Here is a 25,254-nt window from a genome sequence, read left to right as displayed (position 1 = left end):
GGTAAACTTATTGAGGCAACTAAAATAAATCACCATAAACAAATTTAAATTACATTTGTTTTTAACTAGTAAAAATAGAGTTTTACAACAAATAATTAAAATACAGTAAACAAGTACAATTGCTTCAAAATCGACAGTTATCAGCTACAGTACCAAAACGCTGGGAGAATACATTTAGTAAAAATCCGTTCTTGTTTCTGATGTACCTTTTACAAAAATCACTACTATGGCATCATATGCAGACGGTATGGCAGTTTTAACATTATACGAGTATCCTATAATCTCCAAACACGACTCAATAAAATATATTTGTGACTGAAAACATGGTTAAAGCAAATTAAACAAAACCTACTCAGGTAACTTTTACTTTGAAAGAAGCATATACTTGCAAAACGAAAACTGCTTGGGCTTAAACTATATCAAATGTATTTGAATCATCGGGTTCTAAGACATCTATCTATCATCGGATAACAAGATATTGCTGTAAGAATCAAAACTTCAAATTGGTTCCAAAATAAAATTCAGCGGTTCCAAAATAAAATGTTACGTGCCATTACAGATGCTCCATACTGTCTTTAATTAAGTGATACAGCACAATATTCCTTTAGAATCCATAAGGAGTGTCATTCAAAGTGTTTGAGTTAAGTACTTAATTAAGTACTAGTTAAGCGCTCGCTAATCAGCCAAATGTGCGAGGTTTTAACGCCATCCGATCTGACTATTGGACCTTATAGACTTTAGAGTACGGTTTTTACACAAAAATCACGCAATGAAGATTGTTGAACCACTAAAACACTGATTTTTAATTAAAACTGATTCATGTTAAGGCCAAAGAACTATTTGGGCAAATTATTGAAGCACCAAAAAAGACTACAGGCGACGATAGCAAAACCGTCGAAACGGCAGAAGAAGTTCCCGGTGAGGGAGGAGACACAATAAGAGTGGGGGATACCGTAGGAAATGCTAGTGTCGATATAACACCCAATTTTGTAATTAGCCTGCAAGCAGAAGATGAGTTCCTATGTGAACGAGTAATGAAAATGCCAGAGATAGACGTACAAGTAAGAAGTCGAATCCAAAGGTGATGACTTAAAACATTAATCACCTGCTATTTAAAGGGCACTCATTTAGACGAGCCAAATATGATACGTCGTTTGGTGGAGTTCAGAAAAAACAACACTCCCGATAATACCGTATTGAATTTTTTCGATGAAGCTGATATACACCCCATCATCATTGATCTTATGGACGCGAACAATGGCGATATCGACTGCGTGCTTAAGTTCCTCTATAACATCTTCGGAGCTCCCATTCCCGGTTTAGGATTGTCGGAAGAAGAGGACGAGAAACTGCGACGACTGGAGATGGAACAACGCAAACTTAGGCAGCAGGAGTATCTAATTGAGAAACAGGTGTAACGCCACTAATATTATAATGATGAATGTAATATAATTGTCGGATTTAGCTAGCAGAAGAAGCTGCACAGAAGGAGTACGAAGATAAGATGGAGGAGTGGACTGCCACTTTGGAGAAGCTGCAAAGGGAGGAAGAAAAAATTATATCAGCGGAAACTGAACCACTCAGGTCTTATTTGATGAAGTTTATTTTTCCAACATTAACTCAAGGTAAGTACGTGCATTTACACTTATTCGGTTTGGTGTCGATATAGATAGCTCTCTTCGCCAGTTACAATACGTCACAGAAAATTCTTCTTTTTGCCTGGAAAATAGTTGATTCACCAACTACTAAGTTATTTGGAATCTTCGAATTGTTTTGGTTATCCACTCCATTATTTGATATTAACATCAAAATCACCACTTTTAAATCGTGGAATGCAAAACCGGCAATTTGGATATGACGGAACACCATTCAAAAGATTTTAACTTCAACAGTAATAGCGAACTTCACATTTATCAACCATATCGCTGATTAAAATAGCTTCTGATACTTTCTATAATATAAAATAAATCAATTCTCGCTTGTAGATTTGAAAGTTCTGTCTGACAATCAAAAAAAGAGCGGGCTTCATCTACATTAAACACTTACTCGGGATCATAATCAACGTCAGCAATTAAGTTTGAAAAGTACTGATGGTGTCTCTACATGCAGGCCCTGCTACCATTTTATTGTTATGAAACTAATCCTTGAAAGCTCAATCTATACATCTATTACCAGATTCTTTAAAATATACGTAAAGCCATATGTCTCGTAAATCATAAGACCACTTAGTGTCACTCTTTCCCGGTCGTTCAAAATCAAATTAGTAATAACATTTAACTATACATTAATGTAATGTATTTAACCATAATACTTTCATTTTATAATTCGCACTAGACCAAAAACTGTGTTCCTAACCAATGTGGGAAAGATAATTTTGTTGAGAAATATAGTCAACAAATATTGATGGCATGTGAGACAAGCATTATTTGAAAACATCTTGAGTTTTTGTTTAGAATAAAACCTCTTATTTTTAATATATATTGTGAAGATTGAACTGTTCCTAGGTCTCTCTTTGGTAGCTAAAATCAGACCAGATGATCCCGTTGATTACTTGGCCGAATATCTCTTCCGAGCCAACCCGGAAGGAAGAATGTTCGATCCGTCGTACACGCGCCAAGGGGAGGAACTGTTGAGGCATTTCGAATCGATGGGCGAACATTGTTTCTCAAGGGATTCGAGAGGTTCGGACGCAATGAAGAAAAAGACGTCAGAATAGTATGATTTTTTATTTTGAATGTAACTACACTATACAATATTAGAATAATTGTTGTTAAGTATATTATATAAACAATAATGATCCTTGTTTGTATTATAATATTTATTATTTTATACTCAAATGCCATGTATGGCCTCTACAATGGGCTATTTTAAAAGCTCTCTAATCTATGTCTCGATAATAAGAAAAAAAGTCAAAATACAATATTAGTTTTTTTTTCGTTTTCAAAAGTATTTTGAAATACAACAGCCTCCGAACCTTAAGTAATAAGATATCACTCATTCTCTTAACATTATATAATCTTAAATAGTTTTGGACTAAAGTCTGTACAGTAAAAAAGAATAATCGAAATTCGTCCTCGAGAAACCCATACAGAACGAGAGTATGAAAGTTAGCCTACGTGATGAGCATATTTTTATATAATACAATATTTTGTGCCAAGTGTGGACCAAAACGTTTCTTTTATTTGTAAATAATTCGAGCAAATAAAATAAAACAAAGCTGGATATGTAGTGTGTTGTCTTTTTTTAGTGCTCGCTGATTTAACTAATATGTTTTTTAAAACTAATGTTTGGTCCACTCTGCATACAAACAAATTAAAGGAGGACGAACTTTCCCTCTACTACGTATTAAAATGGAAGAAACAGTTTCTTTTATATTTAATATTAAAACAATTCATTCGAATAAATTAACAAATTAAAATAAAATAGTGTGTATTTTCATTGATGTATATCAAAATAATATAAATAAAATACAACTCTCAAATAGCAAGTACGTCTGTGATTATTGACAATCCAAATACAAAATAAAAACGTAAAATGATCCCTATTTACACACACGGAATAAATCCTGTTATATACATACGGCGTAATCAATAACAATCCTCATCCATTTCTTTTTTCTCTTCAACATCATCGATAAATAATATAACAAATTTAAAGCTTAAAAATGCACCGAGAATTCGCCTTCGTAACAACAGCACTGGGGACCCACCCCTCAGGAGGTGAGGGAGCGGGAACGACTCACAAATCAGGCACAAAAGTGGGATGGGAAGAGAGAGAAATCAGGCTAACAAGGGGAGTCTCACAAACTAATATCAACATGTGCGGAACTGTGCAGATAAATTGATTCTTAAGATTAGAGATGCTAAGTTTGACGGCTTACAAAATAAATTCTCATTTAAGAGAGTGAACTAGTGCTAATATTCATTAACATGGCACTAGAGACGTTGTAAGTTGTACTGGAAGCTTGAAAAATGGCACAAACGCGAGCAAAGAGTTAAGATAAAATGCCACCTGATGATTAGTTATAATCATAAGTCGATTTTAACTTAGCATCTCCATTACAAAAAAAATCATATCAACAGTAAACCAAACCGTAACGAGAAGAATGTATTAATATTCTGACTTATCATAGATCTTACTAAGAAAAATTATTACTATATGAGTTACCTGAAATACGTATGAAACACAGATAAATAGTAGCTGAGGTTAAGTCAATTTAAATACTCTTAATCATTATTGCTTTTGCATGTTTCGATTAAAATATTTATAATTAGTCTTGTATCACTTGATTAAAGAAGAAAAGAGCACTGGGTAGGTGGGAGAGGGTATGGGTGCAGACATATTAGGACTAGTGGTTGGTGTGAGGTTTCGCTGCGATTTGTTGAAGGCAACCTGGTATATCTGTTGAAGACCATCCTCATACTACTACTTAATAGGACAATGAGACACGAGAAAACTAGACGGGTTGGTTAATACTGAGCCCAGTAAAAACTATAAAATAGTACAGCTAAGCCGGTAAGAGTAAGACGTGAAAGGTGAGTTGTATATCCCTTTATTCACTTTAGGACTTGAGTAGTTTGTTCGCTCGTTGGTTGGCGACTGCAATACGGGTTTCGTTGCTTTCACCCTAACCAACACAAATTCAAGTCCAGTTTAACCATACAAAATCAATTAAAAATATATATAAAGTACAATTTGAATTTACTGGCACACCACCCTGTGAATTTTATAGTTACATAGACGCGGATAGGATAGTATCAAAGCTGTTTAATTATTTGGTTAATATAAATGCTTAATATGTCAGAAAGCATCCGCGACCATGTGCAAAATTCATTAGGTGAGAATTGGTCAAGAAGTGACGCTAATTAATAGGTTAGTATAAGCTCAAATGAATTAATTTATATACTATCTTACAACAAAGTAACAACGCTTTATTAAAATAACATCACCCTCTAACAACCGAACCTACCTAAAACATCACATTCCACTTTCACATAAGCCAAACTACAAGTACAATAAAAGGCCAAGTATTGTAATTGTTTCAATGCATATATGCTTGTTTTGGTTTTCTTGTAGGAAATAATCTTATTCAATTGAATATAATTAAAAAAACTGAAATAAATCTACTAGATGCCAATTTTAGATTGATACAAAATCAAATTTATAAAGTTTATCAATGAACATTACAAGAAGTTGGTGAAATGGAGATTGTCAATAATACTACTATTATTAAAATAACAGCCTAATTATGGTTGAAATTAATTTACAATTATAGCTATTAAATCATGGAACAATGCAAATGAATTGAACTTGTTAAAAAATATTCATATGAAAATGGTGAAATGGTTTGACACATAAAAACACAACAGTTTGGATCAAAAATATGAAATTACGTCTAAAGTAATATATTAGTAATACATAGATACGAAAAGTTATTGATGGTGTTGATATTAACATAAATTATATTTCACAATGGCTATTCAAAGTTGCTTAGATATCATCAGGTAAAACTTTGTTTGAGCGATAGTAGGTTCAATAATGTAAATAATATACTATAATACAAAATAAAGTAAATGAAATATTTCTTTATAAACAATGAAAGAATAACTTAATTATATTGCAACGTCATTCACCTAAGCGAAATGTGCACAGAACTAATCATACAACTTGGCTACTTATTGTTCTTATCGTCTTATATAAGCCAACCCCGTACTCCCCACAAAAAATAAACAAAGGGGCGGAGTTACGGTCAGTATCAGAACCTCTCGACCAATTCTCACTACAATCAAGCCACTCCCATCTGTCCGGTGCCGGGGTGCGACCACGCCCTTTTCTATCAATGGGCGTGGCTTCACTGTCACGCGGTAAGCGAAACGGAAAACGTCAAGCGGCAATTGAAGAACACAAACGAAAGTAATAAACCGGCCTTGGTAACCAGTTCGATGGGAGAGACCTCTGACGATGTCTTTTTGTGTGTCTGTGTCTACTTGAGTAGGTCGTGGGCCCTTTGATTGGCCACCTCTATCCTTGCCGCATTGGAGTCTCCCTGTTTGACGGTCGATGGGGGGGGAGGGCGTCAGTGTATTAGCGTTGTACGGATTGGATGATGTAGTGGTTTTGTAGTTGTTGTTGTTCGTGGAGTGAACGAGGAGAATAGGCAATGTAAACAAACAACAACCAGATTAATACAAACGATAAAAAAGTTAGCTGGCAAAAAAGCGGTTAGTTCATAATTATGGCGTCAGAAGGCGTGCTTAAACAAAAATTACAGTGTATTATGCTGTGCTAACGTGCTATATATTTACAAATAAATTGATGTAACATATTATGAAGGTTTTAATGTAACATTTTTTTCAATAAAGTTGTTGAAGAAATTAAAATGTTAAAAACAAAAAAATGCAGTGCACAAATTGAAAAGTAGAAATTAAATAATTAGGTAGGTGAAAAAGTAATCCACATTTTTACATTACAATGTTAAATTTCTAACTGTATTTGTAAATTAGAAATATATTTGGTGTGCTGTGGCTAGTTGAGATTTTGATTTTGTTAGTTTAAAAGATTGTTTTCACTTTATTATTCAGTTATATACAATGATATATTTTCTAGAAAAGTGAATTACTTCTTTACACACCTAGTAGAAAGCAAGAATTTGTGAAACAGTTTATTTTTAGTAGTATATCATGTTCGTTGATTCTTGTACAGTGACTGGCTGTGATTTTTGTCTAAGCTCTTGCCATATTAACAGCTACATAAAATACATGTTACATGTTGTATGGCATTGTTCAAAGGAGAGATGAAATCTCAAAAACCTGATGAAAACTTTTTCACATCACAACATTTAACACTAAGAAAATTATTGTATTTTGTGTTAAGATCACATTTTTAGTGTAATGCCAATGGATGGTGTTTTTATTATCGTTGTGATGGTGACCAACAATTAAGAATATTACCTTAAGGTTGATACGTTCTAACTGCCGATTTTGATTCTCTAATTCCGAACCCATATCGATGGCCATATTGCGTAGATTTCCAATCATGGTGTTAACCTAGAAAGATAAAAGTCATATTAGTATGCAGCGTCGTTGAAATAAAACTCGCAAATCTAACTTGTCCAACATTCTCTTCCATTTCATCTTCTCGTGCATCATTGGTGATGCGTCCAATATAACCTCCCTGTGGTCCCATACCGTTCCTGTCGTCCATCATGCGCTGAGGCTGATTGTTGACGACTTTACCGTCATCGTTGCCCTTCCATGTACCCTCATCTTCTTTAAATGATGATCCCCTAAACATTAAAAATGTAACATCGTAAATGTACAAATATAATTAGTTATTTTATTAATTTTAATTTATTTAGTGATTTTAAATAGCATTTTTAACGTAAATGTTGGTTCGGACATTACAAATAACTAAGGGAACACTGATCACTGTAAAGCCACTAACCAGTTAGAAAGGCACTGGGTTGGAAAGTACGCTAGGCGCAGTAGAACTTCTTATTCAAACTGTAACAATGATTTTACAACGTGTGGCCAAGAGCTGTCATACAAGAGGATGACTTTGCATCTGTTGCTCGCTATTGCTGGTCTTTTTTGCAACGAAATGCCTTTAAATGCCTTCAACTGAGGTAGTTAGACATCCGCTGTAACAATTTCATTCGGTCTTAGCAGCTCTTAGTACCTTACACATTGCTAATCCCACCGTATACAGAGCAAAATATAATAATGAGGTATAAATCTATGACGGTGTTACGCTTTCGCAAAATATAATATCTACAGATTTGAAGCTAGCTATCAGTAGAATAAAATGACATATATAGTCTATTCAAAGTTTTTTTTGTACATAAGTCATCAAGATGTTTAGATCAAGATGCCTGCCGCAATTTGTAAATTCGTTTCAGAATCAGACGATATTTTCTTTCTCATTTTATTCTAGTAAAAAGGAGACATAATGTTCTCTGATAAGTTCGAACATGAAACCGAACTAGCCTGTCATTCGTCCGGTTGTTAAATGTACCACTCCTGGTGCAGAGTTAGTGTTTTCTCCCAGTCCAAGAGCGACTACCATGGAGAAATAAACCATAACATGTTTTTGTTATGATTTGAAAATCAATTGTTAAAGAACCTGGATGAATCCAACAATAGCATTAATAAAGGTTGTAATGAAGGAATGGCTTTCAAAACATGAATTATTAACTATTTCAAATTGTTACTATGTAAATATAAATAAAATGTTTTATTGCGTTTTTGCAATTTGTTTTTTTTTAGAAATGCCCGAAAAAAGATATATAGTAGATCAGATGGTTGAATAATATGGTCAGATAGTATTACGACTTCCTCCCTATCAGTGTATATTCAACCCAATCGAGTTGATATGGGGGGTAGCAAAGAATTGTTATAATAGACATGCTGGTCGAGAAGGATATTCCATCAAGAACTGTTTGGATATGTGGAAGGAAGCATTGTCGACCCTAACACCTGTGGTTTGGATGAACTCGATAAGACATACAGAGGAAGAAATTGATAATAGACTATAATTGTAGAAAATGGTATTGTAGGGTGTGAAAGATTTGTGTGCATAGATATTATATGTGTAAATATAATATAAAATATATTATATATGTAAATATGCTCTCTAATGAAATTAAAATACATTACTTTGATATATAATTGTTAATTAGGTGGATTGGGCTTCTAGGGGGATACCAATACATAAAAAACGCGCCCAGAACTCTATCTCATGGATGGCGTGGAAAAGAGTTCAATATAAATATAATAAAACAACTCTAACCTAGAAACTAATATACCTATATTCTTAATTGTAGTTTTAAGTCCTTCGATAATTTATGTATTAGATGTACTATAATGTTAAAATAAATTATATTTCATAATATGTTTGTTCAATTATTTTATTTAGGTTAGAGTTTTCTTGTATGTCAAAAGCCAAACTGAACTAAAACTCAGAGTTGATGCGGCAACATCGTAATATTTCGACGCCACAAATATCCATTACGCATTATTAAAAAACTATGAATAGACTATAATGTTAGTGTTGTTAATTATATAAGCCTAGTGACATGTGTTAAAAAACCGGTAATGGCTTTCCAATACACGTAGTAAGTATGAAACTAGCGGAAAACTTGGAACTTACTTTTGACAAGGTAAGACGCACAAACCGCAACATTTCTCCATTCCGGTCAGATTCTTTTCTGCTTCCCGCATGTCGGTGTTGATTTGGTCCATGCCATCTTCGATCCGGTCCAGTTGTTCTACACATCAACAATAGAGGCGTTACGCAATCATTCGATAGTCCTCAACCCCCTGCTCCGTAGATCCCCATCACAAATTACGGCTAGATAAGTTAGTTGTTATGTCATCATGATCTACAGTGTAGTGTCCACTTCACCTACATAGCATGCGCATGCTCTAAATCTACATCGAGGCAATCGTAGGACGACACGTTGGATGGAAAGACCGGTGAGAAAAGAAGAAGAACGCCATATGTCATACGGATTGCCCCAATAGTAAATAAGCAGAAGTATATTTTTAGTAAAAAATTTTAAGCATGCTGGTTTCTTTACTGGATAGGATTATTGTTAAAAATGGTGGATGTAATGGAATAGATTTATTTAAAAAAATGTGTAGAGTGAAGACTTACTTCAGTATAATAGGCCTTTTGTATAATATACGTGGTCTTTTATTGGTTAGTATATATTGAATAATGATGTAGTAGGAACTTGTTCTTTGTGTCATACCATTTATGTTTTCATGTTAGTTTCTCAACTTTAATTATTACTTATTCGATCAGAAACTTTCTTTCCACAGTTATGACAAAAAGGACAGTTCTTGAGGTATATATATTAAAAAAAGAAAAAATAAAACGATAAAGTGCTCTATGTCTCTTCTGGCGTGGTATACTAGTAAATAAAAGTTATTGAATCCATTTTCGATTTAAAATGAGAAACTGTAACAATATAATGATCACGTTGATGAAAACTATAGTATTTAGTTGTAGTTGGTCCTACTACCTAGCTACTGTCTGAGTTCTATTCCGCGTTCGAATCTTCCTAACTAATTTTAAACTGTTCAAGATCGTTCCTCTTCGAATATTTAATTAACACGTTTAAATCAAACCTGTGCAATTGTTTTTCTATCTTCCGTTTATAGCTAGGTAGATATTAGTTGAAGATTAAATGATATGTCAACAAGAGCTGGGTTTAAAAGCTATAATTAAGCGAAATTGCCTTCACATGAGAAGTTTTAAAATACAAAAATTTTAATTCAAAATGTCCAAATAACTGGATATTTCAATCAATCAATCATTAGCATGTAACAATAATATACGAGGTGTTATTAAATAACGAGAATGATACTTCTACAGAATAAAACTTTTTATGTAAATTTAATCATACAGGGACCTTCACTATAACCTATAATTAGGTTCGTGGAGGTCGAACTGTCAATCATTCACGATCTTGCTGACCTTCGTGAAAGAATAAGAAAAATGAGTTGTTTAAGGATAAATTTAATGTTCTGTCAAGAGAAAATACGTTTACTTATTCAGTCTGTCAATATTCCGCCTTACTCGCCAGGCCTTCAACAGTGTGACTGTTCCCAAAAGCTTTTTCCTCGTTTCGAACATAGAACAAAGAAACTTAGAAGTGAAAGTTATATGGAAAAATCGGGTCCCGGGGGTTAAGCTTTTCGGAATCCCCGTTACGCGGCCAAATGTGAATGAAAAATGCAACAGCTATATGTGTGTTTCTTTCTCGTTCGGCTTCGGTGTTAATAATTCTAACCTAAGCAGTTAACGGCCATTTTTCGGTGATATAATTTTGTTGTTTATTTACAACAAGTTTTTCGGTATGTGATTTTATATATATTTAACAATTACTTTAGATTATTCTGTGTATTTTAATTTATTAGTGTAATAAAAAGAAAACCTTAAGGAGATCTCTTATAATCTCGTATGTAGGTCCAGGAAAGTTTGTAATCATTTCAAAGATGAAGACTATATAGACCAAAATGTGGAAAGTCATGGCTGAAATAAGATGTAATTCTAATTCCTTGTAATTTAAATAGTAAGTATTTTGTTAAATAGTAATGATTTATTGTATTGAAATAAATAAGCAATATTTAGTCAGATTCTTTACCTTTACTACAAGACAAGGAAAATATGCCCCCAATGGCAATATTACAATCACATAAGTTTTTTGAGGCTGATAGATATATAGAAGATTCTTCTACGCCAACAAGACCCAGAAGTAAGTATATAATAAGTAACTTATGGTTATTATTAGAGAATGGAGGTTCCAACTTGAAATTTATATGTTCATGTACAGATAACTCAGCCTGTTCCATCACCTTCGTTTTAGGTTGGATGAAAAACTAATGGCTTTATCCTTATTGAAATGCAGGGAGAGGATATAAACTGTTATCGAAGATATTCTGCTTGCCTTCTAGAAGAACATTAATGCAGATACTGAATAAGGTTCCTTTTTGCTGCTGGAGTAGTAACCTCTAATTTTGGTCGTTAGTTTAGAAACTTGACTATATAGATCGAACTGAAGTTGTAATATTTGATGAAATATACCTCAATTTAGGTAAGTTGTTAATTTAGTTGAATCTAAAAAATAAAACAACAGAACCATTAATAGTTATATTATCTTATTTTAATGTTTGTTTTAAATATTAGAGAGAAAATAATATTAGTGGATTATGTGTTTTGGGTAGTGGAGATATTTCTGTGATTACATCAATGTCTTGATGGTCAAGGAAAATTTATGTAATTATAATATATCAATAAAATATAATTTTTTTATTTTCCGAGTAAAACTAAAATATATTTTTTAATTTCCCGCTCAAATTTTTAAAATTCCCGCCGTAACTAACTGTCATACGGCGCATGCGTAAGCGCCCTCACACGGGGTTTCTAAGCGTAACTTAGAACCAATTTTAACATAGGAGATGCGCTTCTAAGTTTCTTTATTCTATGTTTTCGAATGCATCGTTTCTTAAACAATGAAAAGGTTATATTTTAAAGACGGATTGATCTATATAAAAAATCAATGACTTAAGGACCAAATTTAACTTCCAAACTAAAGGTACTGAATCAACGTGGTGTTCACTTGATATTGTTCATTTCTCCAAACTTCCTCATTCTAAACATTTTGGTGATGTTTAAGGGATATAATGCATTACTTTCCCAATAGATGGTTTTAACACATTGTATGTCCCGCTATAAAAAGCTAATTTAACATTTTTGTAAACGGCTGGCTGACTTGTTTTTAACCCACTCATCTTTGACAAACAACACCAACTGTAACTGATACTGTAACAGCCAATATTTGTCTGGACATAAATAAGCACTGTTTTTATTGCCCAAGAGCTAAACGGTGCACAAAAAAAAACGTCTTCAATCATTTGGAAAAGGCTGAATGGCGTACGAGTTTAAGGCCAAACAATATTTTAACACGTACTGTTTAAAATCAGCAATTTCTCAGAAATGGCTAGCTTTGGTTAGTAAGACAATAATTGTATTTCATCAATGCAGTACCAGGCTATACACATAGATCGCAATTCACTAGGAGCTTCGGGAGCTCGGTTGGGAGGTTCTTTTGAATCCACCTTATAGTCCGGACCTGGCACTAAGTGATCAAGCGTTCCTCTCCATGGTAAACTATTTTGCTTATGAAAAATTGGCCCCAAGAAAGTCATAATTGAATTAGCTTCAAGAAAACAACAACTTACCGAAATAAAACAACAGATGCTGTTACTGTGTATTAAACCGCATCGGATACATTGGTAATAACTTCATGTTAAAGCCTCATTTACAAGCTTCACTTTTCAGTATGTGTCATTTCAAGTCATTTTCAGGACAAATATAATTAGTCTTGCACATTAAATAAAGCTTTTAATTTCATGAAAAAAAAATTATTTTTACTACATTTGTTGTAAGTTACAATCGGAAAAGTGTAAAGCATATTTGTTTTGCATAGTTAAACTAGATTTTTCCACCTTCAATCATTAAACCTCTACACCCTTGTATTCATATTTTCCCTTTTCTTTCGATAAGTTTTAACATAAAAAAATAACTCAAGGTTCTTACATTTTAAGGTCAGCTCTTGTTGAGATATCCTTTAAGTCATATCCGCATGGCGTACACGACCAGACAAAAGTAAAAAATCTAGTTCTTTCACAGTTTATAACGATTTTGAATTGTCTACTTTTGACTGATAACTAGTTGTTTTTTCTTTTCATATAAGGATGATTGTTAAGTTTGAGCTGGGTCTTGGGTCATGGGAATTTTAACGGCAAGTACTGAGAGACTTCCAGGTTATAACAAAGGACTTGGAAGTAAGAAACGTCGAAGGGAAAAAGCAGCGATGAAAATCGTTCGATCTGATAGGAGCACACACTTAAAAATCATCCGAATATGTAAAGATGGAATGTCTTTCGGTTGTTTCTCTCGCTAAAAAGAATCGAATCTAATCAATGGGGTTGGTGTTTTGACTAGCATTTTGAGTTTTCTGATCTTGTTGTTTTCGTAGTATTGTCGAGAAAGAGATAGTAGTTTTTGAGCGGAGCGATGCGATAATGGAGAAGCGCTCGTCCTGGGCGGTACGGTTTATACGTATACCGTCCAGAACTACCTCGGTAGGTATTGGTCGTTTTTCCCGTCAACTGCTCGTTCTCCATTATCGACAGTTAAGAGCACACTGATTAACACCAAATAGATTTCGTCTATGTTATTGCATATTTACAATTAAGTCAAAAGACACGCAATATAGTACATCGAACTTACACGATTCGTTGGCTCTCGTTTTATTTTTAACAAAATACTAGACAAAAGAAAAACGAATTTCATTCCTATATACACGTACTCGTTTCGGTATAACGTAATTGTACTGGTTCTGGTTTACTCCATCACGAAAGTCTCGAATTTTAATATATAAAAAACAAAATTCAACATAAATCGATATAGTGTGGGGGGATATATATGTATCATTTCTTTTTTTAATCTGATTTAAAATAGGTGAAACTATGATTATCGATGGAATTGAGAAAATGGTTTGGGTTTTCGGGAGGATTCACAAATGCGCATTTGTTTCAATGAAATATAAAACTGACGGGTTAATTATACACACTTAATACAATATCGTTCAATTTTTGAAACCATAACTATCTAAAAAAACCCATTATTTAAATCATCGGGATTAAGAATTATCTAAATAAATAATAATTTATAATTTTTGAAATTTAATTATGATTTTGACGACAAATTAAGAAAATTTTAAAAAATTCACAAATATTGAAATGAAACATGCGAACTGTGCATATGTTTTTTGTTACTGTATCAGAGTTGAAAACTAAAAAGCTACAATCTGGTGTAGTTGAAACTAGTTTTGGACATAATCGATATATTTCAATGATATGATCAAAATAATCTTCTGAAATAGTCGAATGATAAAACTTTCAATTCTGTTATATACAATACTAGCAATCCGCCCCGGCTTCGCACGGGTGCAATGCTGATACTAAATTAAATACACTACAGAAAAAATATGAACGTTGTATATAAAAACATAGCGGCCCGCTCCGACTTTGCACGGGCATAAAATATATATGCCTATGTCACTCAATGAAAACATGATTAAAATCGATCCAGTATTTTTGGTTCATTCATTACTGCCCTTGGCCTGCACGCATTAAATTTGGAGTAAAACAATTCCTCTTCCCCTATACTTACTATGAAGATTTCCTGCTATCTTTGGAATATCTAAATTCATACAATTTTTATTACATTACACATTTTTAAACGCAAATTTTAAATTTGTAATATCTCCGAAAATATTTGTTTAATTTACATGCTGTAAGGAACCATATTGATCTATATTAATTGCACACTGTATTTAAGGTACTTAATTCGATAAGGATTAATGCCGTATTGCTTAAAATAGCTTCGTAAATAAGCCATTTTCTCACGTAAAAAGTAAACAATAAAAATGGTTAATGTGGGTTATCCCTAACAGATAAACATATACCATCGCGGACTTTTTTGTAGACCTTTTTATGGTGTACAATACTGTAGTACATTAATTTGATCTAACTCGTAGGGTTAGGCAGCGTTTTTGCTAATTGCTAAATAAGCCTAAAAAAATTGGTTAATTTACGACATCACGCTAGAAACCTCTAAAATTAGCAATGTTGCCTTAGTATATTATGCATGTATTATACATATAAACCTTCCTCTTGAATCACTCTATCTATTGAAAAAAACCGCATCAAAATCCGTTGCGTAGTTTTAAAGATTTAAGCGCACATAGGGATATAGGGACAGAAAAGGCGACTTTGTTTTATACTATGTAGTGATGTTAGGAGAGCGAAAAAAATTACCCACATGTTTGTAAATTGTAATCATTTTGTTAGAAGTTATCCAAAGAAGTAATCATACTATACCAGGTGTGTCAGTTAATTACTTTCCGGTTTTTGTAACAGATTTCACTAGTCATAAGTATTCAATGTTACGACTTGATACATTTCATCATTTTATTCTACTGTTATAAACTTCAAAACTACACACATTCCTCCAACATAACAGACTTATAACTTTTTTAAAATGTCGAATTTTGTGTTTGAAAAGGTACATTACGTTTACCGTTTTATCAGAAGAAAAAGCCGCCGAAAGTCGTCGTTTTTCAGGTAGAGGCCATACCAAGAACGTCCTGGTAGGGCAGAAATATATGAAGATGCGAATTTATAGAAGTTATTGGATGAAGACAGTCGCAATTTGTGAGTGATAGCAACCGATGAAAAAGATCCAAAAGATGGGAAGATAGGTGGTACATAAATTGAACAATAGGCAATTAGGAACTAGAAAAATTATCAGAGCTCAATGCATCTAATAGCAACGGCTGAAAAGACTTATTTTGAAACTCCCAAACTAAAAAACAAATGCTTATCACCTGCCGAAGCCAACCTGTAACGCCGAAACCGCTTTGGTTTCAAGACCATGCTTTGTGTCGTTATTATCATATGAACTATTGACACTGACAACAAATGATCAATTTGAACTGTACATTGATCTGAAAACGTCTACAATACGATCAAAAACATGATAAGGTGATTTTGAAGAATGACAATTAGCCCTCTCATATAGCAAAACAAATCAAAGAAATGTTGAAATCTCTTGGACGGGAAGTTTTATATAGCAAGAAAATGTTCGTTAGTAATGGCATCTACAAGTCGCCTAAGATGCGCAACATGTGTAGAATCAAGTGGCCAATACTTTGAATGAATAAAATTTAACTACCCATTGTAAATAGCGTGTTTTCTTTGTGAATATGGCGGGAAAAAATTACCGACACACCAAAAAAGACATTTTTAGAAAATCCTTCAACTTAAAAACTCAACCTTGGATTAAACACTGTTACATCAACTATTCCGTCACAACTAGAAAAAAAATTAAATGTCATATATTTTGTTAATATATTAAAAGAAAACAAAACGGATCAAAATGTATTTATTATAACTTTAGATTTGGCCACTCAGACATATGATCCAAAAAGAGACAAATTCGTGAATTTGCCACTAAGTCATTATACAAGTCATTGGTATGCCGAAAAAGGATTTTGTTATTATAATGTGAGACTACATCGGTGAATCCGAATGGGCCAGAAGGGTTTAGAGTTTTACCGCATTATACACTAGTCTCTCCAAGCCAATTATATGCGTGTTACTAAATTTAACTTAAAAAATGCGGATTACTTTTTAAGAGGGCTGTCGTAATGGGATCTGGTAAATCTTCACTAAGTTTAGGTCATCGACTGAAGAACAAAATTACTTGAATATTTAAGGGAGTATGGCACAGGTTGTATTAAAAAAAGTTTCCATCACGCGTAGCAACACAAAAATATACCCTACAAAACCAAGCATCACATTTAAGTGCTGCCAGTGGTAACACTGCCAGAAAAATTGAACATAAATCTTGTTAGTGTCAGGTCGCGGTTACAAGAATGAATATTTCTGTTCTACTGAGACCTTATAACACAACTGTTAGACTGACAATAAACATGCGAAAAAGAAAGCTAAACTAATAGATTATTGTCACAAATTTTACTGTGCCCTCGCACTACTGGAAAAATGATTGAAAATACATGAAGTTACTCAAAAACTAACCGCTTGGTTGAGGAGAAAATTACGTGTTTCAATGAATGATTTCAATTTTTAACTAGCTTCTCAGAAAAAGTATATCTAGAAGATGGGTAAATAATTACGCCTTCAATAAACATATTTAGGGCAATTTTGCAATTGCAGAAAATGTAACGTAAATTAAGAGCTAATTTTGCTTGAAATGATGAAGAAAATTCGCTATATTATACCTTGATTTATTTCTCGTAAAAAGGCGTTCTAGTTACGAGACCAGAAGGGCTAAGACATTGAAAACTCAAAATTTAATTAAAACCCATGAAGTAGTTTTTGCAGCATACATGTAGTCCTTCCAATAAAACAGCGAATGCACGTCATAGATGACGTAAAATGTACTGCCAAATTCTATTTGTAAAAAGGTAAAATTCATCTTAAACTCGAAGCGAATTTTTCCTTGTCATTTTACTAATTAGCATTAATCTAATTAAAAAGAGACAGAAGCACCGGGAATATACACGCCACTATTGTTATATGTGTGCAAAATTATTCAAAACAACAGTGACAATTATAGGTTATAAACCGAAAAAAGTTATTTTGGCGTCTAATTGTGATATTAATGATTACTCTGATTGAAAATGCCAAAGTCCGGGAAGTATCCATAGAAAACTTGGGAATACGCAGCTCTTTGAAGGATGGAAGTGATCCCTTCATACACTGTTAGGAAACATATTATTTAAATGTAAAGATAAAATGATTTAAGACATTTCCTTTTAAAGAATACCATTTTTAAAAGCATATAATAAAATTAAGGAAGATATTTTATTTTAATTTATGTATCTCAACACAGATAAGAGCGGAATAAAGTTGGATATATAATTAATATAGGGTAACGGTAGAAAATCGTATGGTAGAGTATGAAATATTTGCGTTTAAATGTTCAATTAACTGTTTTGCAGATATGGTAAATGCATTAGGGAGAATGTAGTGATATAAATCTAATTTTATGAAGGAAAATGTACACAGGCAGTAACAGAAGAAACTAAAGAGAAATATAGTGATATCAAAATGACTTGACGAGGAACACAGGTACGAAGGAAACAAGAACTAAATGTAAAAATGTAAATATACTCTCTAATGAAAGTAAAATACATTAGTTTGACATATAATTGTCAATTATATCAGTCTACATAATTCGGCCTCCACGGGTGGTATCCCCTCGTACATAAAAAAAAACGCCACTAGAACTCTACGTCATAGGTGGCGTGGAAAAGTGTTCAAAATATAAACAACTTTAACCTATAAACCATTGTGGTTGTTTAATTAACTGTAGTATAAATTCTTTGATAAAAACAAATTATATTTTATAATGTTATTTTTGTTTATATTAGTATTTTGTTGTGCCAATGTCGAAATAAACCAAAATTTAAATTTCACGTGGTAACGTTGCATTATAAATTTTGAAGACTTGCATTGACTGTTTTATTGGAAGGACTCTATGTCTTTTTATTATAGTATTTGCAATAAATAATAAATATCATTAAAAACCATAAGTCTATTAGACAGTTACTAGATTTTAAAAATTTGATACAATAATGTTCGTAGTAATGGAAAATATTTGTATGAACATATCTAATACTACAAGATAATTGCAGACTGCTTTATAATTTGATAATCGATAATGTGTTATTTAATCATAATCGAAATATATCGATTATATAATTTGTTCGAGCAACACTAGTTGGAATGTCAATTAGGGATCTGTGGTGCCGTAAAATTTGCATGAAATTGAACGATAACGTACAAGAGTCTGATATAAAAACGGTGTGAATGTATATCGTGTGAGTGCTCAAATTGTGCTCGGCATCACCAGCATGTGAGATCAACAATCAATTAGTCACAAACGTGTCATCGACAAAATCGCAAATCCTCCTTTATACCACAGTTCGGTTAATACGATACAATGAATTTCGCTTACCCCCCTGTTCATCCAGCATGACTAGGGTTTTCATCCCAACCTCGTGGCTCTACAAACATGAAGAATATCAAGTAGGCAGACCCCTAGACAGCTCGTTCTAAGTGAATCCCTTTCCATCATCGTTCCCTAACCGAGGCTCAATCCTCCACCAAGCACTCTCGCATTCTAACTACCCTATCACCCCCATTTCGTATCACGCCTCTCCGCACCTCTGAAGCCTGGTTAGAGACGCCATCCGTTGTGACTAAAGTCGTTCGCTTTTAGTCAGAAGAGATGGCAACTAAGTGTTAAAACAGCCGATTTAATACAATAGATGTGGTGCCGCCTCCTGTGTGGGGAAATGGATGTTGTAGTCTTCTCTGGTTGATAATTTATTGGAAATGTGTTTCGTTGGTGCCCAATTGATATTAAAGATATTTATTTTGCGCTTGCTTGGGTGGTAGCTTGGAAAACAACATTTTTTAATTGTACAGATCAAATGAGTCAGTGCAAAATAAATTCTTCATGAAGTCGAACTGAAAAATGTTATCAAAAATAAATAAAAACTCTCCTGGCGAATAACTTTTCAATAGTAGCAAAAAAGAACACAGGGTAAATATGCAATAAGTCAAAGACCACAACAACAATTAAAAGATAGATAAGTAAACTGATTAATGTATATTATATTAACCCCAACAACACCAAATAGTTAACGGAAAAGTAAAAGGAAATCAAAAAATAGGATTAATAAATAATTAATAAGGTATATCGAGCAACCGTTGATCTTACCCCCTTGAACGTGAAGCATCTCCAAAGTCTTGGTTCCAGCGTCCGTACTCTATAACAGCAATGTGCTAATAGCATTCGCAAACAGGGCCCAAGTAACATGAATGGTCAACACAATTTAAAAAAATCAAAACAAAGACACATGGAGCTACTCAGTGATATTTACAAGTTCCGAGACATATATCACAGAACAAGACGGTGCGCTTTATTAGGAACAATTCGTGATAGTATTTCAGAGACCACCTCCTCGTCCGGTGGACGAATTCCATTTGCATCTAAATGCACTTTTTTCCTTTTATAAATCTGAATACAACCCAAACTAGTACTATGAATGCAAATAGAATTCTTTCACATTATACACCTATAAAATATAGAATACAAAGGTGAAAATAAATAATAAATAATTATAGCAACAAGATAGCAATAAACAGTAACATACTAAGCCAAAAGCCACCGAATTTAGTCATGCAAAAGGTAGTCTAGCATTGATTTAGTGTGAAGTGTAATGAGATTTCGAAATATATCATATATATATCAGTGTTCTTAGAGTATAAGATTGTTCAAGAGTAAATTGTAAGGTAAAAGAGTATTAAAAAAGTTCTCTATGTCATAATCCAATTCATTCAACATGAAGAAACGTTTATGATGCAAGAGAAGTAAAACATCTGGTATGACTGAACTGCGTTTACGAATGTCATAATCAACAGGTAATATTATGTAACTGTCAATAGTGTAAATGTGTCAATATATGGCAGCATAGTCATAGAGAAATTCCTAGAGGTGCAACTTCATAGTCGTTTTTGGAGAATTGTCTTGTGTCGTCCCTCTGCTAGTGGCGCTGGTATCATATTTTTGTGACATTTGATTGGTTAATTCATATAAGCAATGGCAGGCAAGAATAACCATACTAAAAAGGGATCCATTATTTTTCTTATCTATTTGACTTGATTTGTCCAAACATTTGAGGAAGTTTAACGGTTCCTCCGATATCAATAGTAAAGAACAGCACGGAGAGTCAAAAATATATGAACTAGCACTGTACATAAACCAAGTTCAATCCCAGAAATAGCTTGAGCCCGAGCTAAAAAGTTGAACCAACAGTTGAAAAACATTTGCGAAAAAAATAGAATTCAAAAAGAAAAAACCATGTCACACGCTACGAGCTGCTAAAACCATAAAATTACTTACATAATACACTTCTCAATTACACAAGTGCTGGGAACTGTAATAAATGTGTAATTGACCATCGAGAAAATAAGGTAAAGTTTTTTCCATGTATTAAAAGTGAATTGATCAAGCTAAAAATCCAAAACTATTTGACTAGTGAGTCCTAAGTCACAGTGTGACACAGAAATTATATATCCCAGTATAATTCTTCAATTATTTCAATGGGAATTTTCCAAATCAGTCACTAAAACTTTAGAGCGCTTGATTGTAAAAATCGATGATACCTCCTAGGGCTACATTGAGATATCTAGTAAACTATTCCACCAATAATATTTTTAATTTGTTGATCTAGATCTCTTTTATTTTTTCTTATTGTTTTAAATAAATATATTACATTATATAGATTTCCAATTAAATTAATTTTCAGTCATTGGCAGTTCTTAACTTAAATAATGAATTAACACAAAAATTGATTAATTAACTTTTCTCATAAACCAATCAAGGCGCATTCACTCACACCACAGCAACATGCGTAGAGGGCAACGACAAAACAATTACCGTCTCTCCTCTATGGGAGTTTCCACTCTAGCTTATACTCTATGAACATCACATAATCCATCGTAAAAACAATTCTGCCAGTCAAAAAAAAAACAAGAAAATAAGGTATGACGGTGTTCGGAACACAAAACAAAAAAACAAACAGAATACGATTAAGATGACACTTAGTGAAACAAATGACGAAACGGATCAAATATATAAATATATATAATATCAAGTAACAAGATGATGACAATATGGGGAATCGTTTAAAAAATCTGGTATGTCGAGACTCACCTCCCTGGTCATCTAAAGCGACCAAGGTACGGATTCCAGCCTCCTTGCTCTATACAGCAGCACAAAAAACGGTGTGAAAATGTATGTTAGTTTAATATGGGTAAGTGAACGAGGTTGGCATAGTGTCAACACACTGAGGTATCGTTTATTTTTGGTCAGAATGCTTGGTCCTTCGTTGTTCCTTCATAAATATCACGTTTTATTTCATGATGAATTCAACTCAACTGTTTTGAAGCAACAATCTAGTGATATTTTCAAGGAACTACAAAAGGAACATCCATAACACTTATTGGGGGTGGTTATTTTGGATTTTATCTCACATGAAATAGTCGATATAGATATTGTTGTACGTTTAGGTATTTAACTGAAGAAAACAAAATAAATGAAAAAGAAAAATACACATCATAGATGGAAAAGTTTTTAAATTATTTTAATATTGATTAGTCCAGAGTACTTATTATATGTATTGACGTTGAAACTTTTCAATCTATATTAGAACAGTATATAGGTTTAAATAAACTATGAATTCCTTGGGCTGGATATCGATTGATTTTCGAATTATTAGCAAAATAACCGTTACTTCAAAGCTTTCTAAAGAAGTAGATTTAATTACTAGCCATCTGTTATAACATCGGGAGAGCAAATAAGTCATTCAGGAATAGATACTACCAATAAATTATGATTACATTTCCCTAATTTAAATATCAATTGAATGCCTGAATATTATTGATTGCAAACTGCATTACATTCGTTAATGTTGAGTATTGAAAGCCAAACTTTGAGTAACGTGTGTTGCTAAAGCCATTAAAACAACACCGAAACGTTTAAATGGAACCACATCTAAATATTGCTTCATATGATTACTAATTGTTTCAATTGATGCATAGCCTATCTGAGTAGTATTTCACATCAAATGTAATATGTGATGATGCCATAAATATGAGCAAAATACATATTTTTATGAAAATGTACAGAGGCTTATTTGTACTCCCAATAAAATTACACCACACCATTGATATTAGATTATTACAGAAGTTTATTAGAAGAAATAACCAAAACTTCGTATCGAATTAAAGATTATCGTTCGCACATTAAGAAATTTAGTAACAGTTGTTCTGTTTCTGGATCTACTCCCATCCCAAGAAATAAAACAAATTTAGTTATTGAAACAAACCAAAGAAACATAAACAATGAAAACAAAAATAAATGAAACTAAACAGAGGAAAATTAGTTTTTATGTTATGGTAGTGGCTTTGGATATCTATCTGAGTATTTCTTGCAGTCTGCCAGTGTGTGTGTGCAGAAGTGCATGTGTGTTAAAGTATAATATATTCATATAACTGCACACGGAACACAGCACAAACACAGCCACACTTGCAGGGCTACCGCTACCACAACATAGATGTCGCCAATTATATTATAAGAAAGCCAACGACCTATCCCTCCATACGATTAGTGGCTGTCGCGCATTTGCAAAAAATAAACCTTATCCTCCCACATGTAAATAAAAGCCAAAAAGGCCAACGCGTCGGCTGATTGAGATCCTTGAATTATGTATATAAGTGGTTTTGTGTTTCCAAAATTTAGAACAAGAAGTTCGGGAAAGAAAATGTTATATTTAATAACAACGGTTGCAATAATTAACCAGAAACATTTATTTCATATGTAGCAGAAAGTTTAATCCTTTATTATTGTTCAATATTTTATATTATACTTAATTTTTATTGCAACAATGTATAGAATACATTTTAGATTATATTATCATATAATAGATACATATAGATACATATATATATATATATATATATATATATATATATATATATATATATATATATATATATATATATATATATGTGTGTGTGTGTGTTTATATAGAATTATATCAAATAGTGACTCAGTGAATGCATAAAGCATAAAAACTAAATGTTAATTAGAAATAAATTACATAATGATATATTCAAGGATCTCTATAACTATTTTAGAATATGGTATAATACAAATGCTTTTAGTCATTTTTCCTACATCAATCATCGACATAAAAGCAGATGAAACCAATTCTAAAATCATGTAACATTTATAAAGCGACTCCTTCACAAGAATATAACGCCTAATAAAGTATCTGCTAATACCAAACATAAGTTATGAAATGTGGCTGAAGTTCATACAGAACCTATGTTTGATTATTTATCGATAGGGCGGTAGTCCTGCCCCTCAAAATTAACCTTCATTAGACAGGACAGAACATAGTATAGACAGTGCAGAACATGCAGCACAGAAAACATTGAGAGATAACCTTTGTACAATCGAGATAATGGAGACTTAAAAATAAAAAACAATTACTTGCCACTGGTTTTTTTTTAATCGATAATTGCAAGCTTTAGCCAGATTTGTACAAAGATTCAAACCAATAAAGAAAAAGAAAAATAGAAAGAAAATGGAGCATAAAGAGAACCTAAGGATTAAAAAATAAAAGTAAAATCTAAATCAAATATGTCCTTATAATCCCTTATCGTATCTCGATGAATCTCCTATGAAGAATATATCAGTTATACAGACTTCTTTTCTTATATGTATATTCTTATTTATTGCTAATAACAGTATTCGACATAAAGAAAAAATATATATTTACCTCTTCACACAAGGCCAACATCCGCCTTGTGCTCTCCAAGGACTGAAAAATAAACAGGTGAGAATGTTCATGATTTACAGATAAACCTTCAAGTAATCTACCTCATCAGTAACTTGTTGAGATTTAAGTTGCAATTCTTGGAGTTCAGTTCTAGGGGCTCCATTTTCGGCTGGTGCGGGGGCTGGCATTTTGGCTAGAAATAAAGAGCTCAGTTAGAGAGTCAAGAAATTTTCTTAATGAGACAATGGCTATAAAAAACGTCTATTTGGTATTTTCTATATCTCTATGCACACGCAAATGAAAAGAGACGAAAGACAACAAAAATCAATAATTCTGTGCCAAGATCGGAGGCGCACTGATATCGTCAAACCCTTTTAAAAAATCATGAAGACGACTTTTCAATACAACGGCTATTAATTTGAAACCGTCATACCCTATTATAAATAGTTGAATCAGCGGGTGAAACTTCTCGAATAGCAAGTCTTCGTGGGAAATTTATTGACAAAGCGATAATAAGAGCCAAAAGGATAAAAAATATAAATTCAGGTCTTACCTAAGTTATAATTTGTACTGGTTAATTTCTTAAAGTCGTGTCCCAAGAAATAAGTTCACTAACACGTAAAACAAACACAAATAAATGGATTTTTTAACATAAAAAATGCTTTGACAGCGATCCACTTGTCAAGAAATGCAGCAGCTTAAAGAAAGGGGGGAGCTGAACTCCGCCTACCAAAATC

General features: G+C 32.9%; 2 protein-coding genes across 8 annotated transcripts in view; one reads left to right on the top strand and one right to left on the bottom strand.

Annotated features, from left to right (window-relative positions):
• Nucleotides 1–2,802, top strand: part of LOC143195367 (adenylate kinase 7) — a 4,829-nt gene extending 2,027 nt beyond the window's left edge. The window contains exons 4-7 of the mRNA XM_076402429.1: nt 828–1,061; nt 1,119–1,412; nt 1,466–1,625; nt 2,505–2,802. Of these exons, the coding sequence (XP_076258544.1) occupies nt 828–1,061; nt 1,119–1,412; nt 1,466–1,625; nt 2,505–2,716 (900 nt within the window). The 3' untranslated portion in view covers nt 2,717–2,802. The remainder of the gene's footprint in view (nt 1–827; nt 1,062–1,118; nt 1,413–1,465; nt 1,626–2,504) is intronic.
• On the bottom strand, nt 2,707–25,254 carry Snap25 (Synaptosomal-associated protein 25kDa). 7 transcript variants are annotated; one of them, XM_076402432.1, is made up of 9 exons: nt 25,071–25,253; nt 24,619–24,710; nt 24,518–24,559; nt 19,888–19,936; nt 19,120–19,168; nt 9,148–9,265; nt 7,108–7,285; nt 6,951–7,046; nt 2,707–6,046 (listed from the first exon to the last, which is right to left on the bottom strand). In XM_076402432.1, exons 2-9 carry the CDS (start codon nt 24,678–24,680, stop codon nt 5,984–5,986), a joined length of 657 nt encoding a protein of 218 aa, XP_076258547.1. In that variant the 5' UTR covers nt 24,681–24,710; nt 25,071–25,253; the 3' UTR covers nt 2,707–5,983. The 7 variants fall into 7 exon arrangements, with proteins under 7 accessions (XP_076258547.1, XP_076258546.1, XP_076258549.1 ...); XM_076402431.1 differs by having other exon boundaries at nt 2,707–4,627; XM_076402434.1 differs by lacking the exon at nt 19,120–19,168 and having other exon boundaries at nt 2,707–4,627; nt 25,071–25,254.

Source organism: Rhynchophorus ferrugineus, unplaced genomic scaffold, assembly GCF_030347505.1.
Source record: "Rhynchophorus ferrugineus isolate W39M unplaced genomic scaffold, kcgeb_rfMv2 rfM4, whole genome shotgun sequence".
NCBI classification, from domain to species: Eukaryota; Metazoa; Arthropoda; class Insecta; order Coleoptera; family Curculionidae; genus Rhynchophorus; species Rhynchophorus ferrugineus.
The sequence above is the reverse complement of the archived record's forward strand: the minus strand, read 5'-3'. Positions and strand labels throughout refer to the sequence as shown.